This window comes from Pavona decussata, unplaced genomic scaffold, assembly GCF_977016875.1.
Source record: "Pavona decussata unplaced genomic scaffold, jaPavDecu1.1 SCAFFOLD_302, whole genome shotgun sequence".
Lineage (NCBI taxonomy): Eukaryota > Metazoa > Cnidaria > Anthozoa > Scleractinia > Agariciidae > Pavona > Pavona decussata.
In genome coordinates this window covers 137,501-149,255 of record NW_028145698.1, presented here as the reverse complement: position 1 = coordinate 149,255, position 11,755 = coordinate 137,501, and the positions used below count along the sequence as shown (strand labels likewise).

Here is an 11,755-nt window from a genome sequence, read left to right as displayed (position 1 = left end):
TTTTGAACAACTGCACTTTGGCCTTTAGCGAGTTACACAAATTTATCACCAGAAGTGACCATTTTCACCAAACTTTTAACCTGCCCAAAACCCCAGTATAACTTTTATCATTCATGATTACTCCTGGTGCCAGGGATAAATTTAATGTACATGTAATTCTTAAAATTTAGTCTATTTGAAGCTAGAGAAGTCAATTATTAACCTTGATCCCATGAAATGTAAGCAGTCCTCTGTTCACGTTTTGCAGTCCAATCCAACCCATACATTCCTACTTTCTTTTGACACTTTCAAGACTTCTCTGATAGCTAGTCCAACTAAAAGCAATGAAAATAGAAGCATACCATTAGGAAAATAAAATTTGCATTAGCTGTTGATGCTGCCTTGAAAAACTAATATCGCAATATTACAACTTAATAGTTCAGCGGCATTCCATATCTGTTGATTTTCCATCTTTATTTACAGTCAGTCGGTGTCACATGTGACCAGTAGGTTCTAAGAATGAAACGAACATTCAAACTCCTTTTTGTAATGTCTGCCATTTGAATGGAATCTTGAATGTTTCTTTGAAAATCTTTCTGAAAAAGACACATTAACTGAAAAAAAGATTCAAAATGTATGGGAAACAATTGTCAATCTTGAAATACTTGATGCTGTGATGTAAAGAAAAATTCATAGCTTTATATCGTCAATAAACCAGGGAAATTTCTACAGGACTCTGAAATCTCATTGGCAGTGTTCAAAACTGACATGTAAATTTCAAAACTCTGTTCAAATTTCAAAAATACTGGTCACGCATGACATGGATTGACTGTAAAACAAACTGTGAGAGACAATTACCAACAGGGTGTCTAGAAACCTAAGACCTAAGACCTAAGACCTGGAAACTTAAGACCTGGAAACCTAAGACCTGGAAACCTAAGACTGGAAACCTAAGACCCGGAAACCTAAGACCTGGAAAACTAAGACCCGGAAAGCTAAGACCCAGAAACCTAAGACCTGGGCCATTTCTCGAAAGTCCCGGTAAGTATATTTTTAAATGTTTTTTGACCGATTACTCAGTAATTACAGACATGGTACTTGGGCAATGTTTTCATAGAATTATAAGATTCTAAAATTTAGTATCCAATCTAACAAAAATTGTACTTCTGTTAAGAAACATTTATCACCAAAGACACTTATCCGACTTATCGGGCCCGGTAAGTTAGCGGGACTTTTGAGAAACGGGCGCCTGGAAACCTAAGACCCGGAAACCTAAGACCCGGAAACCTAAGACCTGGAAAGCTAAGACCCGGAAAGCTAAGACCTGGAAAGCTAAGACCCGGAAAGCTAAGACCTGGAAACCTAAGACCTGGAAACCTAAGACGCGGAAAGCTAAGACCCGGAAACCTAAGACCCGGAAAGCTAAGACCCGGAAAGCTAAGACCCTTGTTTTAAAACGTTATTTTTTTTAAATTTAAGAAATAATGATAATTATACTTCAACTTCCCACACATGGAATACTGCTTTGCTGAACGCCGGGTCCTAAAATTTCAACAGTCCCATTTTCTTTCGGGTTTCCTCCATAGTTACAGTCAATTAACGTCACGCGTGACCAGTATTTCCGAGAATGAAATGAACATGTTCAAGATTATATTCAAATGCCGGACATTACAATTTCATTTTCTCGGAAATACTGGTCACGTACGCGTGACGTGGATTGACTGTAACAGAAAAAAATATATTCAAGATACTTGGGAAACAATTGTTATTCTTAAAACACTTAATGTAATGTAAAAAAAACGTTGAACTTCATAGCCTTACACCGTCAATAAACTTGGGAAATTTCTATGGGAACCCTGAAACCTCGTTGGCGATTTTCAAAACTTCGTTCAAATTTTTTAAAACACCGATCAAGCAGGATTCCGGGTGGGCTGGGAGTGATAACTGCCCTCTTAGTTAATGGGTTGTTTATCAGAGAGTAATATACGTGGGAAAATAACAGGTCAAGCTATTATTAATAATGATTAAAACTATTTCAAAAAAATTATTTCTCAAGCTGGCTCCTATTGTCGCCTTCTTTCATTCTAATCACAGTATTCACTGTTACGATTGTACAATAATATACAAAGAAACAAGTAATACTTTCTTTGCTTCTAAATGCGTAGCTTAATATCAACAAGTCTTTAAGACTTAATTACGTTCTCGAACTAGCAAGAAGGAAAAACACACATCGTAAAATTCGAACATACAACGACTGATTAAAATTGCCTTTGGTCTTTGTAAAATAAAGCATCAAAGTACGGTTGACATCTCTATCAAATGAACAATTACACGCTCTACACTTGGAATAAAAATTCCTGCAGAATAGGATATATCGCAACTCAGTTAGAGCGGTAATTAATACTTACAACGACATAACGTTTATGTGTTTCACTACTAACTTGCTTTGCAAATCCCTAACGCTGACTGAAGCATAACAGGAGGACCAGTATTTCCAAGAATGAAATGAGCATTCGAATTGCTCTTTGCAATGTCCGGCATTTGCATAAATCTTGAACATGTTCATTTCATTCTCGGAAATGCTGGTCACGCGTGATTTTAATTGACTGTAACTATGGAGGAAACCCGAAAGAAAATGGGACTGTTGAAATTTTAGGACCCGGCGTTCAGCGAAGCAGTAATCCTTGTGTGGGAAGTTAAAGTATAATATTCATTATTTCTTTAATTTTAGAAAAAAAAACATTTTAAAACAAGGGTCTTAGCTTTCCGGGTCTTAGCTTTCCAGGTCTTAGGTTTCCGGGTCTTAGCTTTCCGGGTCTTAGGTTTCCGGGTCTTAGGTTTCCAGGTCTTAGGTTTCCGGGTCTTTGGTTTCCAGGTCTTAGGTCTTAGGTCTTAGGTCTTAGGTCTTAGGTTTCTAGACACCCATTACCAACAGCACTACTTAATGCTGGGCTAAGATGATCTTAGCAACTTTTGCATGTGATATACATGTAAAAGATGCTGTTTCAATTAACTCACCTTTGTAGGTGCCTCCAAACAGACGATCATGAGATTGTCTTTCTAACTTTTGTTGATCTTATTCTTTACAACTGTACATATAATCATCTATCTGAAAAAAAAAATTCAGCAATTCACAGATCTGTTCAACTGATAGTAGTTATAATATCCTCATCTGTCTAATTTGCTTTAGTGCTACAGGATGGTGGGCCGCTAAAACGGTTTGGTTGCAATATAATTGTACCATTGAACTCTAGCGAAGGCAGGTTTGGGCTGTAGTGTGTATGATGCAGAAAATGGAAGGGGTGGAGGGATGTTAATGAAGTTAAATTATTACTGGCATTCGCCAAAAACTTGCACCCTGTTACAATCCAAAATGGCTACCCTGAGCTATACAGCTGCAGACAGATACAGCTTACATTAAAGCCTTATGTGCCACTAGGTACAAGGAAGATAGGTAACATCTAACAAGCATGTTGGGCAGTACGGTGTACCCCACAGGGTTGCATATCCTGGTTAGCTTGCTTGCAACAGAAACATCATAAAGAAGCGTATCCCTTAGAAGCCACAAAATTTTGTGCACTTTACTATTTATAGACATTCTAAAAACAGATTGGAGAGAGCAGACATGCTCAACGAGACATGCCGCTGTGTGAAGTCTGGCTATGAACTGGGACTCCGGTGGAAAGCCAATCGACTGCCATTACCTGACAACTACGATACCACCCTGAAACGCTTGGAGCCTGTTAACCCTTTAACCCCTTAAGCAAAACGACATTTTCTCCAGATCCAAGACTACAAACTCAATGTCCATGTATGATATACCATTTTAAAGCTACTCATCAGTGTATTTCATAACTGATATAATTATGAATAAGAAAAGTTACGGTTTTGAGATAAATGGCCTTAAAACGCAAAAATTTAAAACTTCAAAAACGCCCCAATCCTTGTGTATATTAGGTATACCCCTAAACTATAGCTTATTTTGCAGGTCTCAACATCTTCATTTATGTGAGAGATGTCTTAAGACCCACAACTTCTAGGGGAAAAAAGTTGAAAAGTTATAGGGGTGGTCAACCATATCACATATGGGAGGGGATTAAGTTTTTATCCTTTTAATGAGTAGATCTTCACAAGACCATCTTGGTGTCAAAAATTCGTAGAAATCTGTCAAATACTGACAGAGTTATGGCATTATGTGCCAAATGGCACTCTTAGGGATTAAAGGGTTAAGCGTCATCTGCAGAGTTAGTTTGACTCTGCCGCAAAACATGACAGGATCTGCGTCAATGACTGCCTTGAGACAGGACCTAGCCCCCATAACGACCTAACAGGTATCCTGCTGAGATTCCAAGTTCTTCTTTTGGCATAACAACTCTGGCTCACCCCAGACCTCTCTTTTCTTAGCCGTGAACCAAACTTTGTCAAATGTAACAGGTCATAAAAATTCGAGGTTTTAACCAAATCAAAAAATTTTTGCAAAGAAATGATCCAGATAATAAGAAGACTTATTTGCGCAGGAAAAAATTTTGAGGGGTTAATTAGCTGCACTGTAACGGTCTGTAACTAACACCCTTTCCAAAAATATGTAAACTCAAACCAAACAAGAAACAAAAACTCCATGTAAAATGAGTAAGCAACGATACTTTCCCTGAAAATCTCTGAGTTTTGAAGGTCCTTATAGAGAATAATTATTTTCCTGAGAACTTCAGAATTATTCGGAACATCTTCGGATGTCTTCGTTAATCTTAAGATATAAGCTTAAGTTAGTCGCGTCGTCTTCGAAAATCCTGGTGCTCCCAGGATAAAAATCTCAGGCCTTTAGGTCAGAAAAAGTTGACAAGTACAGTCAAATTACTGAATAAAGTAAATAAAACATTATATGCTGTTGTTGCCTATCCTAAAGTTGGATTAAAATACGTTTTCGTGTAGTGTTGAATCATTCTAAACCCAACCAAGAGCGATTTTCGCGTAAATCGACTCGTCAAACTAGCTCGAGTTTTCCCATAAAACTATTTTCTTATCCCACTCTGACTTTATGCCTTAAGAAACATAACATAACATAACATACACATATGTCTGTGAAAAATACTCGCACATACCTTATCCCCACAAAAATCGCCACATAAAGGCAGTTCAAAAATCCCGCTACGGAATCCATCAGCTTTGCAGCCAACAAGATGCACATGGCCGGTGCGGCGCCCGCGATGAACACTGGGTATCAGAGTCTATTTGCACCCCAGCTGGGGAGGGGCAAGGAGATTATGCCACGGTAGCTACCATATATTTATTTCCAAAATGGAAATAGCGTTCGCGACAACTTCGTGCAATCATTTCGTTACCAGACAAGAAGAAAAATCAATTTCGAGTTCCCGTTTGAAGATATCGAGCTGCGTCGAATCACGATCCTGCGTAGCCTCCTTTGCAGACGTTGTTTGTGTCGGTCCCATTCTCCCTGACACAAACGACGTCTGCAAAGGAGGCTAGATCCCGCGGGGCACAAAAAATTTAGTTCGAATCGTACAAGGACGGTGCCTACTATTGCTACTGCGCATACGTTCTGCGCATCTCGAGATACTCGGGTTTCGTATGGGTGGTGCCTACTAATACAGGAATATTTTTGCGCGGTTTAAAACTATGCGGAGAAAGCAGAACTTAGCAAACGCTTTTGGTATCTCGAATGAAAATTGGGGGTAACCATGCATTTTTCAGAGATAATTAAGCTTCAAGTTAGGAAAAAATCCCATACATTGCTTCATATTTTAGGGCTTTTTAGAGATATTATTGCTTAATTATCTCTGAAAAATGCTTGGCTACCCCCAACTTTCGTTTTGGATTTCGATAGGCCTTCCTAAGATCTGCTTTTCCCGCATAGTCATAAACCGCACAAATATACTTCGATATTAGTAGGCACCGTCCTTAAACAGGCACGCAAAACGTGCATGACCAAATTTTGAGGTTTTTGAGGCTACAGGGTTCATTTTTTGGAGGCACAATTTTTATCCCAGCTGGGTTATGAGCAACCACCGTGAAAAACACTTAGACTAGTTCACTAGTCAAGGAAATACGAAGGAAAGGACTTTTAGAAAGTCTAACAGACAAGCAGCTCCGAATCAGTTGGTGTTTAGTCTACTTTGTTCCGTCAAAAAGTCTTGAAGTCTTTCATTACAAGTATGCTCTAAATTGACATATTTTTGAAAGGTATTTGTTGTCAACTATGGCGGAAAAAACTGGTAAAATAAGACAAATAAGAGAAGTGCTTCATAAATTGCATATGGAATTTTTATTGGTTTAGATTGCATCGCTAAAAATTACTCTTTTATGATATTAAGTGAACAGATTGCGCTCGAAGTCCCTGACAACTTAGAACATATGTCCCTTTTTTTTTTGAGCCTTTTCAACACGGATTTTACCTCACCAAAACACAAACTATGAAGTCCATACTTTAGTATTCCGACATCGAGTTCATGTTATCGGATAGTGGGTTTTACCTGGTATTCAGTAGAATTATTTTCTACTTACAAGATGGTCGATAACTTTTACCTTCATCGACCTTCAGCTTAATCACTCATCGTTTGAAGCGCGCTGTTCATTGGTTGTCACTACTCTCCGTAAACTTGACTACACTCAGTCTGATTGGTGCCACACAGCGTTACACAAACATTCATACCAACGCAGATCGCACGCCGGCTAGGGCCTATGTTGATAAGATCAACATGATGATGATGATGATGATGATGATGATGATGATGATGATGATGATGATGATGATGATAATAATAATAATAATAATAATAACAATCTTTATATATACAGGAAGCCAACATAGGTAAAAAAATTTTGCATATCCAGGCCACACTGAAAATTACACAAACCTCACAAATCAACACCAAAAAACGTTGCTAGCAATTCAATAACTAGAAGTTTTGGCGTCCAAGAATGAGCTTGATGCATGACTTGCGCAAACAGTTTCACGTGTGATTGCTCGCCGGCCGGCAACGCGACATTTTCGCAGAAAGAAGCTTCACATATCCAAACTTTTTGTCAATCAGTCATCCTTTATACGACTCTATTTTCTTGTAAAAGAATTGATTAAATAGTTGTTCTAGAATCTTGGCTAGTGAAAATGTTGATACTGGGTTCTGATTGCATTGTAAACAAGTGACGTTGCAATAAAAATGGCGGCGAATGTGTATTTATGACGTCATAAGTCGCGCGTGGACGTACGCTGAAATTTCAACGGACGAAAAACAGTTCCGGAAAGACACGATGTGAAAATATAGGTTATGTGTTGGTTTCTTAAGCTGAGACTCTCCAGGTTAGTGAAAACAGTGTTACAGTTTTCAGGAGGAGATAATTGTTACAATATATCCGCGCATTTTGCATTACCCGCACTTGAAAGATTTTTGTTGAGCTTATTAATTTTGACAACGTTTTATCCAAAACTCTTGGCTGACTGAAAACTAAAACCCTTAAATAACACAATTTATTAACGCCGTTCCTTGTTTATTTCTACTCACCGCAGTCATCAGACACGACTATGAAACCTGGTTTTTATTGACTTAGAAAAGCAAATTAAAGTCTGTATATGTTTAGTCACAGTAAACGAAAGCACGTGCACTTGCCACTGTATTTTGCAACGCCAGCAAGAAAACAAAAATATTTTTTTTGTTTTTAGAACATTAAACTGAAGATTATCCCTTGAAGATGATAATTCAGATACACTGTTTTTTCCAAAAAGATATGAAGTAATTCCTCAATGCAATACAAACAAGAAACCAAAGACGGACAACTGGGAAATACATACTGAAAGGGCGGAGAAATAAGAATGGCATATGGTTTGCACTCGTTTTATTAAGAATTATCTTATAGGAAATTTTCGCGAATTGAGTTCCCAAAACACGAACCCAAGACAAGAGCCGAATATATAGAGAGAACACTCGCGGCCAAAGCTAAAATTAACTCTAAGTCTAGTTTCAAAACGGAATCGGTGTGTTTAGGCATTGAGAATTTATGCTTAGCCAAGCTAAGAGAGTATTTAGGATTTTGAAAAGGCCTTTACCGGGGATCTGCATTTAGTACACCTTTTGCTGTTCATTATGAGAAAATACGCATCCATTTGCGTAAAACGGCGACCAATTGGACGAAGATACATTCATTAGCGCCAAAGGACGAACATTTGCGCTTAACTCAGATTCAATAACGATGTTTGCATTTTTATCAACATTCAAAACCATTTTTGGACATTCTTATGCGTCATTCGACATACAAAAGAGAAAAATATACTTTCATTTGCGCTAATATTCAAGTCATTAACACCATCTTGAAAGTCAATAGAGGTAATAGACAAACATTAACGTGCATAAATCATTTATTAACATTTTTATCACACTGTTTAAAATTCAATAGCATTCCTGGACGGCGTTAGTGTGGATAAGACAAATATTAATGCGCTTGTACAAACAATTGAGCGTTTTTTAGATTCAATATACAAAAATCGATTTTCAACTGAATAGTACAATTTCAAACAATTATTTTATTCTTAATTTTAGTTTACCCTTCAATAAGCTCTCTATTCAAACATCTTGGCAGATAGGTCTGCATGAAGCGTTACCATTGCGCACTTTTAGCTGCGGTCACAGCGTTGATGTTTCTGTGCAGAGCTTCAAGCAGTTGTTTTGTTCGAAACTCCGCCAGTGGGATTCCTCGTGCTCTAGCCTCGTCTCTGTTATCCACACGTCTTTGAATTTCGGGACGTGAGATGTCAGCCTTGATTGCTGCTTTCAGACAGCAAAAAGTCTGGTAAATTAGGTATTGTTCAATTGAAAATCGATTTTTGTATATTGAATCTAAAAAACGCTCAATTGTTTGTACAAGCGCATTAATATTTGTCTTATCCACACTAACGCCGTCCAGGAATGCTATTGAATTTCAAACAGTGTGATAAAAATGTTAATAAATGATTTATGCACGTTAATGTTTGTCTATTACCTCTATTAACTTTCAAGATGGTGTTAATGACTTGAATATTAGCGCAAATGAAAGTATATTTTTCTCTTTTGTATGTCGAATGACGCATCAGAATGCCCAAAAGTGTTTTTGTATGTTGATAAAAATGCAAACATCGTTATTGAATCTGAGTTAAACGCAAATGTTCGTTGTTTGGCGCTAATGAATGTATCTTCGCGCATTTGGTCGCCATTTTACGCAAATGGATGCGTATTTTCTCGTAATGAACAGCAAAAGGTGTATTTGGGTTGACTAGTGTTTCGGAAATCATCAGGCTCTCCAAGAAATTAACAGTGGAACTTAAAAGGAAGCGGAACTCATTTTATAAAGTGTTAACTCCCTACATGCAACATGGTGAACTGTACTGAACAATCAAGTGATAATGTTTGTGTTCTCGACAAATTAATACGCAAGACTGCACAAGAAATAGGTCATGCATCTAAATTTCTATGAAGCGTAGCAACCACTTATTTAAAACCTGGTTCATTTGCATCATTAACTATTGAATGCGCGCATGCGCAATGAACTAGTTATCATAATGTGAAGAAACGTCACTCGGTCGCTTGATGTGTCGTAAAATTTCACGCGTGCGCAGTGAACGAGTTATCGTAATGTGGGGGGAATATCACGTCACACGTCGCGCTTGGCGTCCACGAATCCTTAGTTGTAGAGTGTAGTTTGATGAGAGTACTGCTTTACGGTTACCACTATTCACTTCTCCATTCACGAGTTGGCTCACAGGAGCCTTTGATTTTCTTTTCATCAGGCGAAGGAAGGCCGCTGAGAAGAAGACGCAAAGCATGAAAAACTCCATGGTCGAGTCGTTCAACAGAATTTCCTCGTCCATGTCAGCGGTTATGGGGGGAAGTAACAGCACGGTTAGGCAACCAGGCCACCCTACCGGTAGAGGGGTTGGAGCGGCTGGACCGAGAGGGCCTGGAATGGGGAGAGGAGCTGGGAAAAGAGGATCTCGGGGGGGAGGGATGGGGCCCGGAAGAGGAGTAAGGAATTCCCCTGGCCGCCCTTATACACAAAATATAAACACCACACAACAGAATTACAAAGCAACAACAACGAACAAAGCGCCGGAAAAGAAACAGAAGAAGAAAAAGCAGAAGAAAGGCAAAGATACAGGAAAGGTAAAAACGAAATCCACTGTAAGGGAAAAGATGGCGGCGGTACATTTTACCACAATACCTTGCTAACCTAACAGTCAATAGGAACATAGAAAGCCATATTGTTTGCGAAATTTTTCCCTGTACTTCTCAAACTCATTAATAATTCAAAAGCCAAAGACAAAGGAAATCATGCACCGTGACGTGTTTGGATATCTGACGAAAAACTCCTCGTTTTTGCATCCTTAATTTCCCCTTCAAACTCAGTTTGTTTGAGAAGTTATATCAAACACTCGTAACAGTGTTTCATCACAATATCAAAAACCTCGAAGTTCGTCAAAAATACTCCGCTACTTGTCGTGTTTTCAACTGTCTTCTCGGTGTTTGAAATGTGCTGAAACACTGCGCAAAAATACTTCGGTATTAGTAGACACCATCCTTAACTGGTCTATACTGTACTGTACCTTGTGGACTGACTATTCTCTCCGGGATTTAGCGAGTAGCCAGTGATAAATGTAGACGAAGATAGATTTTGAATTTAAAGAAGAGAACACTCAAGCTAGCGATTTTCATGAAAGCCGCACGGAATTCATTTTTGGTTACTAATCGACGACATGAAGATGGAAATAGGATAGGATAGGATAGGATAGGATAGCGTACAAACGAATTTTGTGCCGAGCTTCACTAATGACACAAATGATTCACCATTTGCGTCGTCGGTGCAGCTGGACACAAAATTTAATGTACCATTCACATTCTCATCATCAAGAATTACCAACATCTGCATCCCAAACTAAGGTTGGCCAAGACCAAAGTCTCTATTGGAATCTAGCCCTCTAAAAAGGGTCCGCAGTTTTAAATTTCAGGAGACTAATTGAGATATTTTGGCAACATATGTTTTTCATCTCGTAGTGGTTTGGCTTAGTCTAGCCAACGCAGACGTTCTTTAATTTGGTTCGTCACGTAACGCTCCTTCCCACGTAGGGCGGAGCCGGCGTGACATTAAGAGCCAAACTGCTGTCTGTTTTTAGCTACGTTTCGCTAACTTTACTCGTGATGTTCTAAGGACATGCTGTTTAAATTACTAGCAACGAATGAAAGAACAGAACTGGAGATATTTTGTCCATATATGTTCAGTCATATCTTGGCGAAATACCTGCGTTTCTCTCGCTTTACTGTTATGAACTGAGACTCATTGGTCAAATTTCTCGCCTGTTGTTCCTCCAACATTAGGTTCCTTTAAGGCTTGTGCTTGATTTTCTGTTGAACAACTGACGGAATTAATTTTTTTTTTTTGCAGTTACCGGACGATACAAGCACATTACCTTCCCTGTGCAGATTTTTCAAGAAGCCACAACGACAGAAGGGAGTTGCTAAGCCAAGCCAACGCTTTCGAAAAAACTTTATGACAAGGTCGTGGGAAGGCGATGTTTGCGACCTCTCAGTCCTCCACGATATTGCCGAAGAAGACGAGGATATATATTGACAGAAATACGTGACATCAATTGCCAGAGTTGCGTGATGTCTCTTGGCAGAGTTGCGTGACATTTTGTTAGGTTTAAAATATATCCTTGATTTTGTATAGGTCACAAATGGACTTGGCGTCAGTGCGACAGTTCATACTCGAAGACATTAGATCTGATTGTTGTTTTGCG

General features: G+C 38.7%; 1 protein-coding gene and 1 long non-coding RNA gene across 2 annotated transcripts in view; one reads left to right on the top strand and one right to left on the bottom strand.

Moving 5' to 3' along the window:
- Nucleotides 1-495: 495 nt before the first annotated feature.
- On the bottom strand, nt 496-5,146 carry LOC146454340 (uncharacterized). Its single transcript, XR_014859268.1, has 3 exons — nt 5,079-5,146; nt 2,998-3,088; nt 496-593 (listed from the first exon to the last, which is right to left on the bottom strand). It is a non-coding gene; the product is annotated as an uncharacterized LOC146454340 (long non-coding RNA).
- A 2,020-nt stretch (nt 5,147-7,166) lies between these two features.
- Nucleotides 7,167-11,755, top strand: part of LOC146454339 (uncharacterized) — a 4,685-nt gene continuing 96 nt past the window's right edge. The window contains exons 1-3 of the mRNA XM_085095484.1: nt 7,167-7,294; nt 9,752-10,124; nt 11,401-11,755. The exon at nt 11,401-11,755 is cut by the window's right edge and continues 96 nt beyond it. Coding sequence (XP_084951610.1) covers nt 7,263-7,294; nt 9,752-10,124; nt 11,401-11,586 — 591 coding nt within the window. The 5' untranslated portion in view covers nt 7,167-7,262 and the 3' untranslated portion in view covers nt 11,587-11,755. The remainder of the gene's footprint in view (nt 7,295-9,751; nt 10,125-11,400) is intronic.